The 23,384-nt window shown below is 35.9% G+C and overlaps 1 protein-coding gene, 1 long non-coding RNA gene and 1 other non-coding gene across 6 annotated transcripts; 2 read left to right on the top strand and 1 right to left on the bottom strand.

Annotated features, from left to right (window-relative positions):
- The first annotated feature begins 1,358 nt into the window (after window positions 1–1,358).
- LOC126783466 (uncharacterized) lies at window positions 1,359–3,945 on the top strand. The gene is made up of 4 exons (XM_050508940.1): window positions 1,359–1,588; window positions 1,672–1,777; window positions 3,307–3,455; window positions 3,574–3,945. Exons 1-4 carry the CDS (start codon window positions 1,448–1,450, stop codon window positions 3,667–3,669), a joined length of 492 nt encoding a protein of 163 aa, XP_050364897.1. The 5' UTR covers window positions 1,359–1,447; the 3' UTR covers window positions 3,670–3,945.
- Window positions 3,946–5,204: 1,259 nt separating this feature from the next.
- Window positions 5,205–5,265, bottom strand: LOC126785578 (small nucleolar RNA snoR28). The gene has a single exon (XR_007671108.1). It is a non-coding gene; the product is annotated as a small nucleolar RNA snoR28 (small nucleolar RNA).
- Window positions 5,266–11,346: 6,081 nt separating this feature from the next.
- LOC126784675 (uncharacterized) lies at window positions 11,347–13,675 on the top strand. 4 transcript variants are annotated; one of them, XR_007670971.1, is made up of 4 exons: window positions 11,347–11,470; window positions 11,784–11,959; window positions 12,431–12,519; window positions 12,923–13,675. It is a non-coding gene; the product is annotated as an uncharacterized LOC126784675 (long non-coding RNA). The 4 variants fall into 4 exon arrangements; XR_007670972.1 differs by having other exon boundaries at window positions 11,377–11,959; window positions 12,923–13,069; window positions 13,307–13,675; XR_007670970.1 differs by having other exon boundaries at window positions 11,377–11,959; window positions 12,923–13,188; window positions 13,307–13,675.
- The last annotated feature ends 9,709 nt before the right edge of the window (window positions 13,676–23,384 follow it).

The raw sequence follows: 23,384 nt of genomic DNA, 5'->3' as shown, positions 1-23,384 counted from the left end.
TTGCTTGGTTTTAGTACAATATAAACATGTGAGGATTGTTTTATTGTACGTGGTTTTGATATTGAGTCTTCTTAAAACGTTTTTTTGTCTTCAGACTTGGTGATGACATTTAAATCGGGAACCAAGCCTTTCGCCGGGTGTTGGTTATGATCAGTTAGAGCCTAGTCTGTCTGCCGAGTACAGCATGAGGGTTAACCAGATAGGCTGCCCATGTGTCTTGAGTACACATGTTTTAAAATTATAATTGTTACATTTCCTTTATTTTGTGAAGTATGTTTAATTATCGGTTTACTCATACGAGCTGTAAAGCTTATCAGGTTTGTGTTTACAATCCTGGTGCACCAAATCGATAGTGTAGGGGATAGTTCTGCAGGTGGGGGTTAGCAAGCTCGAGAGCTTGCATGGAGGCTTCTTTGAGGCATCCCCCCATTCGTTTTGGTGAGGATCGAGTGAATATTACATTTTTCAATTGTTTTGATATTTGTGTATATAAATCGATAATGTATTATTCAAGTCGACTGAGTCGTACTTCAACTCAGTTTCGCTACACTATTGCTGTAAGATGATTTCAATATATTTGGAATTATGTTAGAGTTTTCATGGCTTCGAATTCGAATTTTTATCATTAGGAAATTTGGGGCTGTGACAGTTGGTATCAGAGCGTAGGTTGTATATTTGTTGATTTATCAATATCATCCAAGAGCGATGGCCCGACTGCAACGAATCCCTATCACATGCTCTTCGGTATTGATATGTTACTGGGTATGCATGAGTGTTAGGAGCTTACACGCAGGCTCCTCTGAGGGATCCCTTCATTCTTTTTGGTGAGGATCGATTGAATATTACATTTTCCAATTTTTTTGATACTTGTGTATATAAATTGATAATGTATTATTCAAGTCGAGTGAGTCGTATCTCAATTCAGTTTCGATACACTATTGCTGTAAGATGGTTTCAATATATTTGGAATTATGTTAGAGTTTTCATGGTATCGAATTCAAATTTTTATAATTCGAAAATTCGGAGCTGTGACAAGTCGAGATCACGTATTGAATTGAAACCCAACTTCTAAATCATAAATTGCACATAGTACTTCATGGACAGTAAATGGTTTTGTCTTTTAGACGCACAATGTTTACAACACAAAATATCGCATTCGCATAACGTGTGCATGAAGACTGGTAATTTATTAATTATACGATACACGACGTAATATTAGTCATTTCAAACTCTCGCATGGCTCAGGATCCGATGTTGTAAAATGTAAATAGATGTAATGTCGGGCCTTAATGGGAAACAACAACCGTATATTTAGGCCCAGTTTGCAGTTGTGGAGGCCACTGCATCTGCAATGTTGGACTCCTAAGACTCTCGAGTGTCTGGATCTGAGAGATTTCACTTCATTCTTTCGTTGTGTTTTGTTCTTGAAGAGAAGAAGAGAGAAAGAATGGAGCAGATTCAGTGGGCCATGGAAGCTCATATGGACCAAGTGGCAGATCTCGTGCACAAAGTTTCCGCAGACTTGCGCCCTGCTTTCGGTCTCGCCTTAGACAACTTGATCGGTTTCTTCCACGCCATCGACTGGAAGGTTGCCCTCTTTCTCTTCTTCTTCTTCTTCTTCTTCTAGTAATGCAAATCAAAATTCTGATATGTTATCTTGAAAATCTGTAGGAACCATGGTTGATGTGTTTAGTTGGATTCCACTCTCTATTTTTGGTGACCGCCATCCTCTCCAGGAACAATCTTAACTTCCAAATGTTTTTGTTCCTTACCGCCTGTGAGTCCTCTTCGTCTCTCTTAAAGTTTTGGCATTCCGCGAATTGTGGTGTAATGCATGATGATTCTGAGCTTTTGATTGTTTAGTCGTTAAGAAAATGCCTGCCAAACTTGTACGTTTAGTGAATTCACCTTAAATGGGAAGTGGTATTTGGTTGTAAGTATGTACAGAAATGCTGCTAATGGATGCTAAACCCCGGCTTCTGGCTAGGCCTATGATGAAGCACATAATATTTATACGCTTGCAGCTATATATATATATATATGTGTGTCCTTATGATTATGTTCCAGCTTCTATGGTCTGTATTTTGCATACTATAAAAACATAATTGTTGACGATGCAAAACCTAGTTGAATTGCAAAAGGTTTGTTGAGAAACTCGGCTCCAATATTTGGGCTAATTTGAACTCATTTTACTAAACCAACTGTCGGTTCTGGCAGAATATGATTAGATTTTGTCGACGTACCTCATAATTATAGGGATGCTATTTAACAAACCTGGGATACTCTATATCTACTCAACAGCAAAAAAAAAAAATTGCACATATTTGTTTATTTATTAATTTTCATGAGTAAATCGTCTTTCTTTGCTCTTGTTTCAAGGAAATGAATATAGAGTTATTCACATGTAGCGTAACTCATTCTCCTGGAATCTGCGGTGGTCAAATCATGAATGACATCCAGTTATACAACTTCTGACCATATGTTAGTGAAATGTTTCTGTGATGAATGGCTCCTATAAACCACGAAAGCATTCAAGCTCTAGAATAATCTGTAACCTAAGCAAGAGATAAAAAAAATCGAGAAATTTTAGGTAAGATACATAAGATTAATTGCTCTTCTGCCCCTCCTTGAAGCTTCTGGATGTGATAATATAGGAAATGCCAGAGGAACTCATAATTTTTGTGGACTGCTTTATAAAAATTAGTTATGGAGTTGTATGGCTGAGAATGTCATTCTCCTTGTATCCTTTCTAGAAGCTCTTTGACATAAATTTAAGAAATTTTCAACTTTATCAGTTGTTTTGGCAATTCCATAACCAGTATTTTCTACGTGGACTTATAGAATTGCACCGCTAATGCTGTGTACCAATGTGCTGCTAGTGCATATGAGAGCAAGAGGGAGGCAATCCTTGTGTTTATGGTTTCTTTAAGCAAGGGTCGTACTGAGGATGTGTATTTACCCAATTTTATGTAATTTAATTAAAAGCAAGAAGGTGGATGCAGTGTGATGCTCGTCCTTTGGATTATTTACTTTTACAGGATTTGGAGAACTACCCTGTTTATAAATTCTCCGGATTATAGTTTTCTACTGATTCTTTTTTTTAGAATTGATTTTTTTTAACTTATAGATAATCTGTTTTGCTTTCTAGTGAACTCTTGTCTGATGATATATACTCGAATGTTATGATATAGAACCTGGTTTCCTCATCAAAAAAGTGATGAAAACTTGTAAGTTTAGTTAGGGAGAACATAAGTTTTATGGATGTTTAGCTTCGTATCCTTGAACCTTACCGGGAATATTGTGCAGTGACTGGAGTATATCTTGCTGAGAGGTTCAATGGTTTACTGCATCAGAACTGGAGGACCTTTGCCGGCCAGAATTACTTTGATCCAAATGGAGTTTTTGTGTCAGTGCTTTGGTCTGGGCCTCTTCTTGTAATTGCAATTATAATTTTGGTTAGTATATGCAGTTGCTTACTGCATTTAATTCCGACTACTTTTTAATCGTTAAGTAGTTCCATGACTTCCATCTGTGCTACTATTTGCTTAGCCTGACCTCATAATTCTCTCACAGATAAACACGCTCTTTTCCTTATGTCACCTGATTGTCAAGTGGAAAAGAGCTCAGCTAAGACACCGTGCACGGCTTTCTCAGAGTAAGCAGGATTGAGTTCCCATGGATGGACAGCTGACCAGTTGAAAATGGATTTCTTTTCTTCTTTCACTTTCCTGCTCTTATTTTTGGGGGTCCTGTTGGCCTGTTGTTACAATATAGATACTTTTTAGGGTAGTATTTCCCTTATAGCTTTGAATGGTGTAAATGACCAACTAAGTAACGTGCTCGAGCTTATAATACCTTTTATTTTTTCCGTTAAGGAACTTCTAATACATTAGTTTATCTTTTGTAACATTACTTTCTTGACAAGCAAAACCAAACCTCTTTGGATGGGTTCTTTTGTTGGTAATTGATCTCTATACGTTTGGCTCGCAACTTCTGCATGCTTTATATGAAATCAATTTTCTCTTGTTGTCAATTGAGGTCAATGTTCTCATTCATTTGATTTAATACATTTGCAAGAGAGATGGCCGTTGTTTCCGGTATGTTCATAGGCTAGTGACATCACTGACATTGTATGTGAATCAGAAATTGAAGTAGATACAGTATAAACAACCCCAGTATGGAGTAAAGCCGCTACTTTATGTTGGGTGCCTGGAAAGAGAGAAACGACGATATCTAAGCGAAAGCTCAAGAACGTGTGATGTGATTTTCAGGTTGAATGCCAGCCTCATTGATTTTCAATTTTACTGAAACTAGGGGAGGGAGGGAACAGTGTTGAACGCTGGTAGTCTCCTCAAGGGTGGATTTAAAATCATGTAGCTGGTGCTTGCATATGTGTAGGTGATTTCTATCGAGCATGTTGAGGATCTTGAATGAAAAACAGCGGTTCTCTATGTGCAGGAACTGGTAATTTTTTCAGTGATTTTTGAGACCGATTTAATGCTTTTAGCTAAAGCTACCAAAAGGATGTCATCTCGGTTGTCTGTATCATAACTCGAATTTCAACTTCTATTTTTAACGTCTAACCATTTTGTGTGCCTCATAGTATTCTTCATCTGACTACTCATGTTTTAATGGTAATTTAAAATTATAAGAGATAAGAGAAGGAGCTATTTGAAGCTTCATATGGGATTTAGCCCTGTGCTGATGGTTGTAGGCCCAAAAACCGATGTATCTAAACATATGGTTCGAAACAAATTAGTAGTATCTACTTGGTCACATCAGTGAGTGTTTTGAATCAAGAGCAAACAGTTAGCTAATAAGTGTCTAAGCATACGACGAGAGACCATTTCCCCCAATTTGATTATCTCTAAGGGATTGAATAAACATGATTTGCTAATGCATCCGCAATAAGAAATTATATGAAAAAAAACACATGAAAATAATGGATTCTTCATCCGTTCAGGGACTGCAAATTTGCTAGAGGTATGGAGTAAGATTATTTGTTCAAATTCTATCTCCTAGGACTTGGTCTCTGGATTGGAATGGCTGGCTAAGTGCTAACACTCATTGTAAATCTATCTGTCATGGTGATTTGCATTGGGTTAATGTCTTCGTATTTACTTGGTTGGTTCTTTTGGAAATGAAGGTGCAAGAGTATTTTTGAGCCCGAGTTTATGATGTCTTTTGAGCCTGAGTTCATATTTAATTACTGTACCAGTGAATATCATATTCATATTCGCATAAAAAGACATCATCCCCTTCATTCTTTACGACCCATCACTTAGCAATGTTGAAGAATCGATTCCATCAGTAAGAAAATGAATTAGCATAGTGAGCTTAGGGATAGCCGCATTGCCAACCTCTAATAATTTAGTTCATTGATTCAGAAAGAGAAAATATTAAAAACACACGAGATAACAGAGGCAATACTTATCTGTTGATGTATTTTATTCTTTTGTTAATTATCTTCAACATAAATAACAGAGGCAATACTTGGACTAAGAAATCGAATGATTTCAATTTTGTAGATGTCACATTACAAGAACTCTAAAATAATCTCAATTACATTGAAATCATTTTATAATAATAATGTATCAAAAACTGAGTTCAACAAACAACTCAGTCAACATGAATAATACATCACAAATGTTTACAAAATTCTAACATAATCTGGATAATTTAATATTCACTCAAAGTCTCACCCAAACAAAAAGAAACCACTTGGCGTCCTCCAACAAGAAGCTCATGAAGCCTGTTAATCCCAAATGCAGGTCTATCCCCTAAACCATTGATTGGTGCACCGAGATTATAAACCCGAACCTGGTAAGGTGTACAGCCCGTATGAGTAAATCAAACAATTATATAAATTCAACATTAATCTCATCAACAAGTGATATAACCAAATCATAAGTGAAATTTGAACTCCATTTCCACAATGCATATGAAAAAATAACAAATGACACTTTTTTAAAACAAGTGCACTCATGAGACCCAGGTAACTCCACCAGATTACCTCTCATGCCGTGCATGACAAACATTCTACAGTTCTAACTGATCGTAACCAATCACCCGGTCAAAAGCTTGGTTCCAAACTTAAAAACCAAGTGACTCACAACAATAAAATAAGCACGACTCTTTACCAATAAACCCATTTTACCAGAAGGTATATTTTCTTCTCTTCCAGTCCCTTTCGCCACAATAACAATAATCACAACATCATTAACATATCCAAAACCAAATAAAATCAACAATAGCATCATATAATATAATGACATATGTGTATTACTATTACTATTAATACACATATAAATCAATACATATATATACTAACACAAGTTACTTATTTTCAAAGAAAACATTTTACTTAAATATATAAAATGGTTATGTATTTAAAAAGAGTCACTGCCATGGGTAACAATGATGTAGTGAGATTTACTCACCTTAATTCATGTTTGCAACTTCTACAACGCTAAGTGAGGCACCCTCACTCGTTCGGTCGAATACCTAGTGACACAACGTAACCGTCACATAGTAACAAAAGACCAATGTAACACTATTTTCACCCAAAACTCAAAAGCTAACCCAAGAGCTCGGTGCCCTCTCACTACCCACATCAACACCCGTAACGATAAACTATAGCATGTCATGGTCTCGGTATTAGAATTCAACTCACTACGATCTATACCGAACACACCAAAACCACAATAATGCATAAAATGACTAACCTATAATTACATGACATTATGAATTTCCACTACATTAAAAACTACTGCTCACAGCCCTCAGATCAACCAGTTGACATCTGCAAGCAATAATACAATCTACCACCTACTCCCTGACTGCCAAAACATCCCTCCACGCGCCGCCCTAGGCGGCAGGGGGTGTGTCTCATGCTTCAATACTCAAACCTCAACAAAAACCCTTGATTCCAACATAAAACTTGTAGATCACATGGAGGTGGATGTTTTAATACATGCAACAAGCGCTAAAACGGCCGGAAACAGCCGGAATTGCCGCCACAAGAACCCGAGATTTCAGTTGCTGATTAGAGGTGCAATAGCTCGACTCGTGCCCCTGAGCTGGTGGATTTGTGTCCAGAGGGAGGAGGGAATACCAGCGACAGTGACCTTGTGCCCTAGTCTCGTTGGCGACGAAGATTGCAGCGGCGTTGTAAATCTGCAGGTTCGTCCGAGCTCGAGTGCGGCTGAAACACTGTGCGGGGTGGTATGAAACCACCACAGATTTTTTGGCTCGGCCGTGCGGTTCCGATAAGAGCGGCAGTGATGAACACTGCAGCCAAAGGAGGGAGATCGGAGGAAAAATAAATCGTAGGCAATTTTCGGGAGGTGAACAGTCGCTCAAGTCGAATTGGATTTTCTAATTTTATGAAATTAGGATTTCCAAAATTGTCCTTTTATACCCTTCCTAAATCGGAAACCAAACTTCCGATCCTAACAACTTTCACATACGATGTCTGATTTAAGCGTGTGGCATGTCTACGAACTCATATTGACGAACTCTACGACTTTTGTGAAGAAACTTCTTATAGATGAGTGACGGATTAAAAGTTAACTCTTGAGCCGTTGAATACTTCACCATTTTCAAGCTTTTGATTTCTCGAAATCGATCCAACTTCGAATAAGACCTAAATCGAAGGTGTAGAATCATTCCATTAATTTTGAGAACTTACAAGAATGAAATTTGAATATTTGGGTTATTAGAGTAGAATTTAGTTCTTGCTAACTTATTATCAAATGCCAAGTTAAATAATCATATGAATGAAATTAGTCATGTATGACCAGCAACATATTCTTGTATTACCTGCTCAATGAAACTCCAGCTGAGTTTGTCATAAGAGATAAGAATATTGCTTATATGTGAATAATAAGATGGTTGTATGCATAAATATATCCAATAGTTACCTTCTTGTCTTCTTGGTTTGGTCTAAAATGCACAATGCTTTTGCTGTACCCTCTGTTTCTGTTTCACTGCTTCTTTCTGGTGCTGCAGAGATTGGAAGTTTCACTTGTTAGAGGTATTTATACATAGCTACTATCATTATCCACAATCTGAGAAAGAGAGAATTCGGTTCAAAAACCGTCTAATTAGATACAACATTCATCAATTACAGTTAGGAGTTACGACAGAGACTTCTTCAAAAGTTGAAAATTTTGATTCTATGCTTCAAATATAAAAACACATGTATATACCATTGGTATGTATAATGTCTGAACTGAGGTAGATCATTTGAACTGATTGTCAATTATAAGTACAAAATCATCACAGGAAAAATATAAGGAGATTGCTTACATATAACTTCTGTCTTCCCCAAGTTTCAGATAAATAGATAATCAAGTACCAGAAATGTATATCAAAACCCAAAGAACTATCAAAAAGAAAACTCCAAAACCAAAAGAAAAGAGTTATATCTTTTTTGATTAAGGAAATCATATCTGGTATCATATCAACTAGAAATTAAGGAAATCATACTAGGGGCTTCATCTCAGCCCTAGCTTAAGAGTTTAGCAATCGATAACAAATAACAACATATCCAGAATGAAAGAATTCATGAAACAGACAATGGAAGAGTAGTAGATTTCTTGTTCACCGATGGTGCGAGCTCTCCTCTCTTTCCTCTCCTGCGTCAAAAGGCTGCCTTCTGGTATCCCCTGCGAATTAGGTTTTCTTCTTTTTATTTCTCCTCCAATTCCTCCTTGTTTGGGCCTTTTTTTAAGTCTCCTTGTCCAACTTGAAATTATATTTCTTATTAGGAGAAAAATCAAGGTTAATTTGACTATCAATCAAGGAGGAACTTACAATACGTTCAGTCTAATCCCATGTGTTGGGAGGACATGCAAAATTCGTCAAAATCAGCCTTCCTGAACCAGTTCCACTCAAACCTTCATAACTTTTTCTAGGAGAATGCGAATCCACTTCCGTCAAATTCATTAGAAAGCTGACATCCGTATCTTTCCAATGATGCACCTTCTAATTCTTTGTGAGAAGTTACAGTTTAATCAACGAAGTTAGATGAAAGAACCTAGTATTTCTGTCACCCTCACTAAGCCATTTCTCTTTGTTCCTCTAGTCCTAGGATGAAGTTTGACCATAATAAGGCAATGATCATATCTCATTCTAGCCAAATGAGAAACACAAGCATCCGGAAAAGCAATTCTCCAATCATTGCAGCAAAAACTACGATCCATATTTGCAAAAAATTCTCCAATCTCGGTCTCTCTCTGTGGGTACTCTTGTGTGCTTTGTTTAACATCTTGAGAACACAAAACACTCTAATAGTTCAATTAACGTAACATCAGTAGAAGATGATTATGGTCTGCCTACACATGAAGTGTTGCTTCTAACATGATGCAAGTAACTACACAAAGATTATATGAACTTAGAGACACTAGAATAAAGGTCACATGTACAAGGGCACAACAAAACAAATATCATAAGGTCATAATGCTATGCAAAAGTTGTTGCCACTCTTGTATCAACAAGAACATCATTTTAGAACCCAGATTATTCAGACTTCCATAATTGAAAATCTAAAGCTGCCCTTCAACTTCAACAATCTTCTACAAGGTTCTATTCTAATTTGTTTAGGTAATTAGTAATCGTTTGGGAAGGGAATGAAACCCTCTACAAAGCTATGTGAGTTTCCTACCTATTAGGGGCATTCAATAGACCCAGTAAGTTATTCAAGTCAGCTGGGCTGCAAAAATAAAGAAAACAAAGTGCACAACTTCACAACAGCATAACTTCCTTATTACTCGATCAAAAGACGCAAGTAATATATCGATTTTATAGTTTATACTACTCAAAAAGCCCATCAATTTGTACAATCAAATCATGATTTCAGGATTAACAAGAAAATGAAATTTCACCAATAACAAGAACTCTTCCAAAGAACAAAGAATAAAATCCAATTTGACATCAATTATGAAGAAACTGAACTCTCCTATATTTAAAGTCCCAATTAACAGAGTACAACAGATAATTGAAATAGACAACTCAATGGCATCTGAACAGCTCTACAGATCAATCCACAAAGAAAGTAAGATGAAGAAATTATTGACTAAGAATTTTGAAAGTTTTACTCACCTCTAACCCTTTTCTGCAAGGTGAAGCCCTCAACTTTCCTCCCTCTCCTCCAAACCTCCAGAGCTCTCTCTATCCCCTGAAGATAATTAGCAAAAACAAACTTCCCACCATCAGGGTTCTATCCACTTTCTTTTTATTTTTAAAAAGAAAGACCAAACCAAACTAAACAAATTCATTTGAATAGAATAAAACACACTTTACAGGAAATAAAATATGTCTAGTCAACAGAATAAAGAAATAAAAACAAGAATCATTATAGTCCTTGCTCGATTTAATCTTAAATCCTTTTAGCCACTGTAGGTCATTCTACAGAACATGACTCTAAAACCCTTGGGGCAATGTTAAAAATCCAATGCTTTTTAATTCATCAAATTGGGATTGATAGCAACACAAAGTGAAGAACATCCATTCCACTATAAACATTCAACTAAATAAATTTTTCCAGAACAACAAAGAACATACCAACTCCAGCCCAAACTCTTAGAACCCACAATCACTTTGGGGGAACAACATTTGGCACCCAAAACAAAAAAAAATTAAATAGATACCTGCCACAGGATCCAAACTCTTTCCCTCCCGTCTTCCTCTTCGCCACCCTTTCATCTTCCTCTTCCTCTAGTGTGCCTTATTGCTATGTTCTCTGCTATTACTCTTCCTCTTCTTCACCCTCTTCCTCCTCCTGTTTGTGTCCCTCTGTCTTCTCTCTTCCTCTCACTCTCATCCTTGCTTCGTCTTTCCTGTCCCTCTCCCTTTCCATCCTCCTCTTCTTATTTGAATACCAATTAGCTTATCTCATGAATGTACATGGCCCCAAAGAGAAATAAGATGCAAAATGGGTATATCAAGCGTTGTTTACAAACTATCATTGGACCGTTTGAGTAACTGTTACTGATCCACCCAAAAAAACAAATAAACAATCCAAAAACACCGCATGTGTTTTTTGCTTTCCTTCGTCTCTATTCTGAACTGATATAAGACAACTAGACAAGTAGAATACCTAGTAAAAATATTTGTAGCTTCAAAGCACATAAGCTTCCCTTATCAGCAAACAATGTTAACACATTTACTATATATTAGACACGCTATAGGTGGTAGTACTGTTCATAAGAGTTTGGCAAATAGCCCTTAATTTTCAGAAAATTTACGTGACTGCCATCATAACTATATTTACTATATACTATTTTTGAGTTGGGCGGTGCATTGTAGCTAAGCATTGTAGCTACAGTGACGGCTCTTCATCCTTTTCTTTTGAAGGTCGGTGTGTGTGGTTACTGTTCATAAGAATTCGCGATCGATGTACTGTTCCTAAGGAGGAAGTTATGGTTTTGCTCTCAAATACCGCACTCGGTGATTTTCTTCTCCGCTGGTTCGCTCTATCCTGAAGCTTCTTTTTTCTGTTTCTTTTTTGGCATCATTCTTCCCTCTGTTCTTCCATTTTAGTCGCGCCCCGAAATCAAACTCCTTCCCTACGCCCTGCACTTCAATACATTTATTCTTCCTCTCACTCTACCGTCTGCACCGCTTCGTTTCCTAAAGCTTCTTCTCCTTTCTGCTATTTGTTTTTGGGAACGTTTTTGCTTCTCCGTCCAATCGAACCGTCATTCATTTTAGGGTTTATTTTATGGGTTTTTCCCAAAGATCTTTATATTCGCTTCAAATCACTATATTTGGGTCTTCAGGGTTTGTCATCATCAGCAAGGAGCCAAGGAGTGAAGGTGATTCGGGGTTATTTGGAATCCCGTAAATGACTGATTAAGCTTCTCTCTCTCTCTCTCTCTCTCTCTCTCTCTCTCTCTCTCTGTTGGTCACGGTTACTCAGATTGCAAGGTATCTGATTCCGATGATTCACTTACAGGTTTGATATTCATAACTGTAAATTCTTCCCACTATGCAATTTTTAGACTTCTTATTGTAACCAAAAGATTTCTACAGTGTTAAGTTCCATATCAGTAAGAGTGTGTATTTATTGAAATGAAATTAAGTTCCATTATGTTAGTTTCGGGTATATTATCACAAAATCAACCATATTGAATTGTGCAGTTCTGATGATTAGCACCGGAATCTGTATCTTATTAGTATATGTCTGCATTACTTTTGCAATGATTGATTGAAAATTTAGTTTAGGTCTCTTTTGTTATCTCAATGGGTTTTCCAACTTCTTTGGTTATGTTTTGTTTGTTCATTTGTTGATTGGTTATTTTCCATTTTTGTAGAATCAATTTGTTGGATGTGGTTTGTGTTTGGTGTTTTCTGTGCTCCAAATTTCTTTTAGAATCAGAGTGAAAATTTTGTGGGATAAAATGGTTGCTGGATGTCTTATTTGCAGGAACTAAATCTCAAGCATCGGCTTGCAGTGGCTTGAGCTTTTTTTGAGTTTGAGGGAACGATTGTGTAAGTAAAGAATCTTCTCCTGAGGTAATATTTTTTGGGATTATTGTTTATTCATAGATTTTTTTTATCAGGGTTTATTCATAGATTCATAAGTTTTGATGCTAAATGACTAAAAGATCTGATAGTTTCATTTGTTCATATGATTATTAGTAGTTGGAGAAGGACCATCCAAACCCAATGCCTAATCAGACAAGAAAATTTACTTCATATATGTCATATTTGTAAAAGATAAGAGTTATTTTAGCTCCATATTTATCATTTAACAGTATACCAAAATAACAATGGATTAAAATACATTCATAGATAACCATGAACCTTAGTTTTACTGGTTTTCTTTTTTCAAATACATTTAGTCAATACCCTCATATAATGTGTTTCTCATTTGGTTATTATTAGTTTAATGATTCATGTCATATGTGCTTGACAGACCCAGACAGAAAGGAACAAGGTGAGGGAAGTGGGAATCTTGACCAAATATTTTCTGCGATCCAAAGGAACTGTTTTGCTATCGATTGGAAGAATTCTGATAGGGTTGTGATCGGAACAGTGCTAAACGTTTGTCGGCTCAGATACGGTTCTCTTCTAAATTGATCATACTCATTTTCTTGATCTTTGTTTTCTATCTAGAGATTTCTGTTATAAAGCATTGGATCAAGGAGAATCGTTCTACTCTCTATCATGGATTTGTTACCTGTACGTTTACATGTATCTCATGAATGTTGTCTACTCTGTAATTACATGTAATCATGTTAAATGAAGAGTTCTCATTTTGTAGATGAATTATATTAATTTGTATTTTTCTTTTCTGCAGGCTTTTGGTTGGGTGATAATAATCATGACAAAAAGGCCTATAAATCAAGGAATGCCCTTTATTGAAATCTAGAATGTCATCTCATGTGGAAGTGATTATCTTGACAAAGAGATTCTTCATAGTTTCTCATTTGAGTGAATTTCAATGCCTTCAATATATCTCAGGCATCTATAGCTCTTAAGCTTGGGAATTATTGAATCAGTCGTACCACTAATTGAAGTTGAGGTGAAAAAAGAGAAGACAAGAAGGGGAATTGGTATACAGAAGTGCAGGTAGAATTTATATAGCATCATGTACAAGTTATACTTATACCAAGCTATTTCTGTATTTCATCAAGGACAAAAGTTCCTTATACATGTACTTCATTAAGCATGAAGATTACAATTTGTATTCAATAGTCTGAGTCAGTAGCTAAGATAAGTTATGGAGCTCTGTGAGTTGGTAATCTTGGTCGAATAGCGTTGTGCAATTTTGAGTTCTAATTTGTGTTGGAATGTGTGTGCAAGTTTCCCATTGCTGGTTTAACAGGCGATCCAAATCGTGTTTATTTTGTTTGTGCATTAGATGATCACCTGGGTTTGAATTGTTGACTTTGTTCGTAGATTTCACCATGAAATGCATCTAAAGTTTAGATTTTGGCACCATTTTGAAGTATGTTTGATCAGGGATGATAATTAATGTACTAAAATTATGTTCTTAGTGTTGATATGTTTACTGTGTGATCCCATTAAGGTTTTAAACTGGGTTTGGATATAGTTGTTGTAGGTGTATGAAGTATTAAGTGGTTCCCAGGTTCTTTTTTCTAGAGTTCATGTGTGGAGTTGGGAGACATTAACATATATTTTTTTAATACGAATGAATTATATTATCATGTTGTAGATGCAGATGTAGGTGTTAGTATTTTTAGTTAACAATTGATATTAAGGTTTTAATTCAATTAATTAGGGAACGTGTTTTGATATGTTTTACATGTTCAACTTCTAATGTTTAATTAGGACTGATTTTATTATGTAGAAATCAGTGGTGGTTAATCAACAAAAGCCAACGTTATGATTTTATGAGGATGAACATGCTCATATAATGGAGGTTGAAAATCCATTAGATGTTGGGGATGCCTCAGCTGATAATGCAAATGTTGCAAGTTTGATCAATTGAATAGGCAACTAATGCACGATCTTCACAATTAATTATACACAAATACCGCGGTGAAGCGCGGGCATGTACCTAGTGGCTATTAAACGGAGCAACAGGTCAAATATACTGTTATTAGAGAAGTGAATCATGAGCTTTTTTCTTAACTGAAAGTCAACTGAAGCAAGATACTTACAGTTTTAACTTACCTCCACACCATTCAATTTGCAAAGAAAGTTGATAACAAAAAAGCAGATATTGATAAATTTGATTAATTTCTATATTTGTAGTGAGATATTGAATCAAACTAACCTATCTTGCCAATTGTTTGAAGTTTTAAGTTATAATCATAAGGGCCATCAAGGTCAAATTTATCTCACACAACTTTTATAAATGAGATTTATGAATCATAAGACCCAATCCTGGATGTTGCAAAACCATAATTACCCCATATATGGTCACAAAATTCTATGTATGTTTTGCCTTTCAATAATCATCATGATTTGTTATAATTAGAAAAGTGGGAATCAAAACTAATCTTTATTTTTAATTAAAAAGATGCCACGGGATTTGACACAAATGTAGTCTATTTACCATAAAGGCTTTATTATTACTACCTTTGATATAACTTATACTCAAATCAAGCTAGCCACATTGGTCGATTGAGACATATTCAATTGCTAAAAGCATACAGCAAGCCTATAACCTAAAACAAACCATCAAATTACAATAACCTGTTGGTCAATGCCAAAAGCACCCATAGCCCTGAGTGCTACTCCACCAACTATTCTGAATTCTCTCATAATGGAATTACTACATGAAAACAAAAAGCTACTCCATGAGGAATTAGAACCCTTCAACGCCCCTGTAAAAGAAAGACGATCAACAGTAGTGAAAATACTGACATCAAAACTCAGAAATTACAATGGAATTAAAAGAATTATCATTATCATTTTTTTAAATGGACATACCTTTAGACTTCAGGGGTTGGCATTTCGTTTACTCAGGTCAAATTCTGTATTCTGGTGGCATACGATAGCAAACAATAGAATTTAAAAAAATTAGAGACAACTCAGGTAAGCCAAAATAAGAAGATAACAACTTAAATTAATGAAAGTTTTCTTTATCTGAGTACATTGTGACGTTACCATTATCGACTAATGTACACAAAAGAATAGTAGCTCTAAGAAGCAGGAATGATACAGACCCAAATCACACCTGTAGTAACTCCCTGGACATAATGTGTCTGGTTTACATTCACCTCTAGTGTTCCCATCTCAATCACCTTAGAAAACAATCCTCTACATCCAAATCAACCAGATCAGATTTTTTCCCAAATACCTCTATTAAACACCTGAAAAGTAATCAAACTTTCAGTCCCAAATCAAAGGACCAAGAGATGATGCATAGAAATAATCAGAAGTAACATCCCAAAGCACCAAGATGTGATATCATGACATTAACAAAAAAAGCTTGAAAGTTTAAGTAGTTGCACGGAGAAACATACATGAGTTGTGATGCATAATGATCCTAATGGGCTAAATGCAGCTGCTTCTTCATGAAGAAATTAGATGCACACATACAAGCAAAAATTTATAAATGAATTTGAATTAACCCGGGGCATCTGCAAATGCAAATTTCATCACTCACACACCGGTCACAAGAAGATCTACAACCGGATACTTTGTCTTTCTTGGATCTTCCTTGGTCTCTTGGAAGTCAAAGCGCCAAAAGACAGTGTCTTTATCTTCAGCAGAGGCTGAATATCGTGCTATGACAGGCACATGGTGTGAGTTGACTTGGTTACATTGCTTACTCAAAGGATTTGGGCATGTTGCTTCATGAGCCAGCTTTGTTATTCTGTGACAACAAGACTGCACTCCACATTGTAGCCAATCCTGTTTTTCATGAGCGAACAAGGCACATTGAGATGGACTGCCATTATATCCGAGACAAATCCTAGATGGTTCTGTAGTCACAAGACATGTAAGTTCTGCCTATCAACTAGTTGATGTTCTCACTAAACCATTGGGGAAAGACATCTTTATTCCTATGATTCGCAAGTTAGGAGTGCAAGACATCCACTCTCCAACTTGAGGGGGAGTGTTGAGAAAAATCTGTCATATTGATTGTATTGGTTGTGTATGAGTTGTAAAGTTTCTTTATGTGTAGTAATTGGTTATGTATGAGTTGTAAAGCTTTCTTATGTGTAGTGATAAGTTGTACATGAGTTGTCTTAATATTCTCACTGCGGCTATAAAACTCATAGTGCAACATCAATAACAATTTACTTCAGCCATTTCTTTTCTTCTCTTTTACAGAAATAGATAGAAAGCTTGTGAATAAGCAAAGGATTGCCATAGGAGGTTTTACCTTGCAGAATTTAGAAAGTATATGAGTAGTGATGCTTTGGACAACTCACCTTGCAGCTTCAAGCATAGCGGAAACATTAACAACTTCTGTCCAAGAACATGCACTTATGTGTAGTGATGCTTTGGAAAGTTCACCTTGCCGCTTCAAGCATAGCTGAAGCATTAACAAAATATGTCCAAGAACATGCGCTTCTGTGTAGTGATGCCTTGGAAAACTCACCGTGCAGCTTCAGGCATAGCTGAAACATTAACCAAATCTGTCCAAGAACATGCACTTCTGTGTAATGGCGTAAAGGAGGTGGTAGGCAGCAGTCCCCACCAAAAGGCTCTGCTATCACAAAGTAACCAGAAAAGCACCAACCTACAGATAAGAACACTCAACAGGTACTCAATAATAAAACATACAAATATTAAATGAACTAGAAATTTACCCGCGCGTTGCTGCGGTTCAATTCTACAATGACTAATGATGAAGCAACTATCCAGGGAATTTAGGAATAAGGAATTCTGATCAAACAAAACACGCAAATGTTTAAACAGAAACATTATTCGTCTAGTTATATAAAATGGCATGATAATGTATTCAGATATTTACAAAAAAATGTGGATCATCATATAGTTTTTTCATCACAGTAGAGTAACAGTTTCCACTGCAACTACAATCTCTATATATACATGCACAAAATGAGTTGGTTCCTAGGCTCAAAGAGATCTGTTGAGAATATAGCTAAGCTAAAGCATTTCAAAAGTAGTTCAATCAGATCTTGTCATGTTCCATATTGTTCTAAAATAAAAGCACATAGTGACAGCAACCTTCCTTCTAATCAAGTCTTGCATCAATAAATTCAAATAGCACTTACTCTAACATCTTATAAAAAAGAAACTATATTATCCGATCTATGATCACCTTTTGAATACTCATCAAAATGCTTGAGCATTTTCCGTTCTCTCTGAGGCTCAAACACCTGTGAAATTAAACACATTATCTATCATAATGCTCATTGTTCCAAGTTCTCGAAAGCAAAACCTGTGTCCTAAGAAAATCAACGATGCCTACACGTCAATTAAGAATGAAAGTTGGAAATGAAACACAACTTTTGTCTCCAGTATTTTCAATAGGTTAACAACACATTTTACAAATATTAAAATAATTATGGAAATCAACTTTTGTCTACGGTATCTAATTGCTGATTTTGTGATGTTTTTACAATATTTCAAAAGTTTCAGAAGCTCAATATTCATGCTTGGTGTTCAACTATAGACTTCCCTAAGACCTTTGGGGTAGTCTCCTAATTGTAGGAACTTTCAGTGAAAAAAAAGATTTAACATTCCCATAGAGTAAATGAAACATATAATAAAAGATAAGTAAAACCAAGTCTATTAAATCTACCCCTCATTTTATATGCATCTAAGAAAAACGCTTGAAATTAAAACATACATACCCTCAACTATGCCCAGAAATCCACTGAAATTCGAATTCGCTGTTGTAATCACCATCTTGGTTCCACCTAGGACTGAAGGATCGAAATTCATAAGTGCAACGACAGCTTCTGATGCCAGCTTGATGTAGGGAAATAACTATAACCATACCCACGATAAAAACAATTGGGAGGTGATGATTACCAAGAAAAGAAAAATCTCAGTAATGTTCATATACAAAACAGACTAATCTCAATGACCCATAATTCATATCAAATAGAGTTTTTAAAATATTTTACCTTGACGATTGAGATTTTGAGATGAGGCTATTTTTTCTCAGAGCATCTGATGCTCTTGATCTGCATATTGATGTCTTTCTATAAAAGTAATGAGGGCCTGGTGGGAAATGGGAATGGGAATCAAAATGCAAATTAAAAATAAAAATAAAAAACCAAGAATTCAGATGAATACCTACTTACATAGAGCTTGTTTCTGCCCCCCTCTTGCCTTGGTTTCACATCAATTCAAAAACTTGTATTTAATTTCAAATCTTGTATGAATCTCTGCAAGATGATGATCAAAGATTTTGATTCACTTGATCAGTGGATTATAGAACTATCAATAGAGCAGTTGATGCCTGAACCTTACCGACAAATCTAAACTAAAATCCAATTTTTAATTATATAATTACTGAAAAGGATGAAAAAATAAACTCCAAATGTAGTTTTAATCCTTCTCCTAAACATAAATCCGGACATTATAAATCATAATTATTTCATAAAAACACAACTGCATCCTAAAAGCTAACAATACTATTGAAGCACAAAATAGAAGCAAGGGGAGAGATATACCCAATGGGGAAAATGTAATAATCTAGGTAGTATCTGGTGCATAGCTGTAGGACAAAGAGCTAGCATAGTCGGATGCTTCAATACCTTCAGCACGAAAAACAGACTCAGCTTATTCCTCAGCTTTCACATAGTAATCTTATCCCTCAGCTAGCTATTTGGTTAGCATGAAAAAAATTTGGTTGAATTTTTTTATGTTCCAAAAATGAGGGAAGATCCACATATAATATGTATATGAAAGAAGTAATACCTTCACAGAAAACTCTTATGAACAAAACTGACTGCTCTTCAATTTAGAAAAATTCAGAACTGTAATGAAATGCAAACAATAGAGTAGGTCAAAAATCACATAAACAATATTAATATAAACAACTACTTTTCATTAGACTGTTCATATAATAAATTGATTGAAAAAAGAATCTCAAAATAAAAACTGAAAAGAAGAAGAAAAACCAAACATATATGTAAGGGGAACATAAAACCCAAAATGAAGAACATCAGCAAAAATAATTTAGATTATGTAATAATTCCTTTCAAAGAAAAAGAAGATGTGATACAATGGAACTCTAAAGCTTACATGCAATTGCCACACACATAACATTCTTATCTATCATAAACCAACAATAAGGGAAAAAATGTTATTGTTATATTTATATTGTAATAAAAAAGAAGTGTGGAAGGAAAAAGCAAAAGACAACCACCTGCATAGAAAAATAAAAAATACCAAATTGAAGAAAAAGATTAAGATGATCGAATTAGAAAATACAAAACTTTCATTAACATTGATAGCACTCTTGCACAATGAAGGAATATAGGAAGTTCGCTAAAACATAAATTCAAATGATAAATGTGGTAATCACAACGAACAAAACCAACTGCTATTTTTTCTCCTCCATTATTCAAATAGGCTCCTATATTTTCAGTTTCTCACTGTCCTTCTTGATCTAATTGTTCCCCTTTGATGAAATATGAATCACTTCTTTTTTATAGTCAAATGGCTTAGTGGCTAAAGCTAATGGTGATCTAGTAGAGTTTTAATTTTAGCAAAAGTCTACAATTAGTTGCATACGAACTCTAACTCTAACTCGATCATCTTAATCTGTTTCTTCAATTTGTTCATTATGAAGCCCATTTTCAATAAAAAGAAAGTTTAAGAATAAGTATAAAAATATATGGCAGTCTAAACGTCTAATATCCATTGGAAGAATTTAAGGCTCAATAATAAAAAGACTCACTAAAGTAGGTGGGAAAGAAAATACAAAATCGGTCTTAAATAAAACTGAACTGTAAAGAAGTCATAGATGATAATAAAAGACCTGCATATACATAACTACATAAGTCACACTTCAAATAGTAATGACAATGTAAGATCGAAGAAGGACCATGTTAAGATAGACTGATCTACTGATTTTAACATTTTACCTTTCAGTTATTACCTTTCATTAGACCTTTTAGTGTACTAACACCAGTCTACTGAGCAATTTTGTTCCATGTTCTGCATCATTAGTATTAACATTCTCCCTGTCAAAGGTAAATGAAACAGTTTATAGATTAAACATTAACTACTGCAATTGTTATGGGAGAGCATTACTTACCCTTTCTCAATTACAGGGTGTTGATACATCATACATGGAACCAATTTTGTTGTTTCCAGACAGAGACTTGGACTCTAATTAACGACGGTTAACACAGCTGAGGTCCAGTCTCCTCCAGTCTCTTAGAAATATTCGAGTAGTGTTCTCCAGCTCTGCTTTCCTTTCTCACAGGAAGTTTATCAGTTGTGGATTCACTACAACAAGCTATAGCAAAGAGGGAAAAACATAATCAAATTCCATGATACTAAACCTCATATGATGTGTTATCAATGTTATCTACACATGGTGAACATACTTACGGAATGCAATATTGACTCTGTTCGTCATCTGCATTCAGAGTAAAACAGAACATTCTACATTAATTAATTCAGACGTAAAAATGGTGAAATGGCCTATGTGATCATAACCCGGATATGAAAAGACAAAAATTCATATTTATTGTAATCCATCAGAAGAAAAGTAAAGAAAATACACAAATCTTAAGAGCCGATCCAAAGTACCTTTCCTTTTTCCTTCCTTTCCTCTGCATCTTCTTTCCTCCTATTGGTAGAACCCATATCAAAACCGTCTGCAATCTCCCTGATGATTTTCTTCCTTTCTGCTCTCCAATATATCTAAACTCTAAACCGTCTAAGAAAACCCACTCCCCACGCACTCGTACTACCCATGCATAATGAAGAAGGTTGAAGCCTCAAATCTCTTGCGCCACCAGGGTCCTGCACCCAAGCAAAAGGAAAGAAGGGAGAGAATTAGGTTGATATACTTACAGAGAGGCATTTCAGTAATTTGTAGCTGAGGTGTCGAGTAAGAAGGTTAGCAAGAGAGAAGAGGTCTACAGTATGATAGATATCCAAGCATTGCCATAGGCTGTTTATATGAGTAAACCACAACTGTACATACCACGTAGAGAACCATCTCTTATCCTCTTTGTCAATTGAACGGTTCAAGTACCTGTAAAATACATATGAGTTATTCCTAGCAACATACACTCAAAAGTGAAAACCAATAGCAACAACCCAAAAGCTCCTTTACTAACTGATCAAGAGAGAGCACCGGAAGCCCTCAGTAGTACTGGTCGATCAACTTGTCCTATGTCGATTGGGCTACTCAGCTCATGTTTTCCCTCTTTTGAGATCTCTGCAATTGCTTTCAGAACAATGAAGGGCGATTTCTGTTGATTCCTTTCTCGCACTCTCTGCAACGCCTCCCCCTTCTCTCGCAATTCAAACCCGAATTACTCCGCTGAACAAACTCAAAACTTCCTCAATCATATTTTCTGGGTGACTCCGGCCATGAGAAAGAACCTCGATACCCTGAAGAATGATTAGCGTAGATGAGAATATAGAGCTCCCCCTTTCTGAAAACAATTGCGTCGATGAGAAGACACCTGATTTACCTCGATATGTCTTTCTAGATTGCCGAGGAAATATAAAAACCAACCGGAGAAGCTTCACCGAGATTTCTGTCGAAGCCTCGCAATTATGACACGTGTACACCATCTCTGACTTTTATACCCAGGCTAATGGCAACTCCGCAATTAAAATAAAACTTAGGGAAGAACCGTAATTTCCACGCCAGTTGGGAACAGTGGCTTAGCTACAGTGCACCGACTAACTCAAAAATAGTACCACAAAAGATGGCGACCCGACCCAACCCAACCTAACAGTAAACCACAACCCGGCCTAGTAGCCCTCTATTGTTCACTACTGTAGCGATACTGTTCAAAAGGCTACCGGCGTATGATATATAGTAAATTAGTACCAATAAAAGAAGAAGGAAAAAGACAGAAAAAAGGAAAAATCACTTTCTAAACTCACAGTGTACCTATTTCATCTACTTGACTATTTCAACTTGATAGATACTGTTATCGTTTGAATAGGAAAAAGAACCATAACCCCACTCGATGACAAACCAAAATGATAAATATACTATGAAGCACGGACGCGCGGATAAGGGTCCGTATTGCGTGTCCGACACCGACACCGACACGGACACGGACACGGACACGTTCGGACACGCGAACTCAATTTGGACACGGCCCGGACACGCGAGTGTCGGAATCTGACACGCGAGTATCCAAATTGGACACGCGGACACGCACCAACTCATAATAAAAGTTAAAGTGCTTATGGTGAGAATCGAACCTTGGTCATCCAAGGCACCCAACAACTCCTCAACCATTCCAACAGATTCAGTTTTTGTTATATTTATGCACACTTTAATATATATAAGGAGAGAAACTCATGATAAAAATAAAAATGCTTGTGGTGGGATTCGAACCTTGGTCATCCAAATGATCCAACAAATCCTCAACCATTCCAACAGATTCAATTTTTGTTATATATATGCACACTTTAATATATATACACATCTAAATACTTTCAAAGTTTTAAATTATTTTTTTAATAAATATATATATTAAAATAATTTTAATTGACGTGTCCACCACGTGTCCGTGTCTAAAAAAAATTTTATATGCCGTGTCTACGTATCGAATCGTGTCTAATACGGACACTCGTGTCCGTGCTACATAGTAAATATACCATATGATCTCACAAAAAAAAGAGAATCACAGCCATCTTACCTAAAAATGACCTCACATAGACTATTATTTAATCATCGGTATCTTTAAAAGCAGTAATCAGTCAGTTTGTGTTCCTTTAAACACAGCTAACTCTTTTCTACTGCCATCTTGACTCATTCAATCTTTATC

Source organism: Argentina anserina, chromosome 2 (assembly GCF_933775445.1).
Source record: "Argentina anserina chromosome 2, drPotAnse1.1, whole genome shotgun sequence".
Taxonomy (NCBI): domain Eukaryota; kingdom Viridiplantae; phylum Streptophyta; class Magnoliopsida; order Rosales; family Rosaceae; genus Argentina; species Argentina anserina.
Note: the sequence above shows the minus strand (reverse complement) of the source record. Positions and strands in the feature narration are given on the sequence as shown.

Excerpts from the sequence above, each read along its gene's own strand:
- LOC126783466 (XM_050508940.1), top strand. The coding sequence starts at position 1,448 with ATGGAGCAGATTCAGTGGGCCATGGAAGCTCATATGGACCAAGTGGCA. Across the intron at positions 1,778-3,306 it reads GTTTTTGTTCCTTACCGCCT|TGACTGGAGTATATCTTGCT; the intron begins GTGAGTCCTCTT and ends AATATTGTGCAG. Across the intron at positions 3,456-3,573 it reads TAATTGCAATTATAATTTTG|ATAAACACGCTCTTTTCCTT; the intron begins GTTAGTATATGC and ends ATTCTCTCACAG.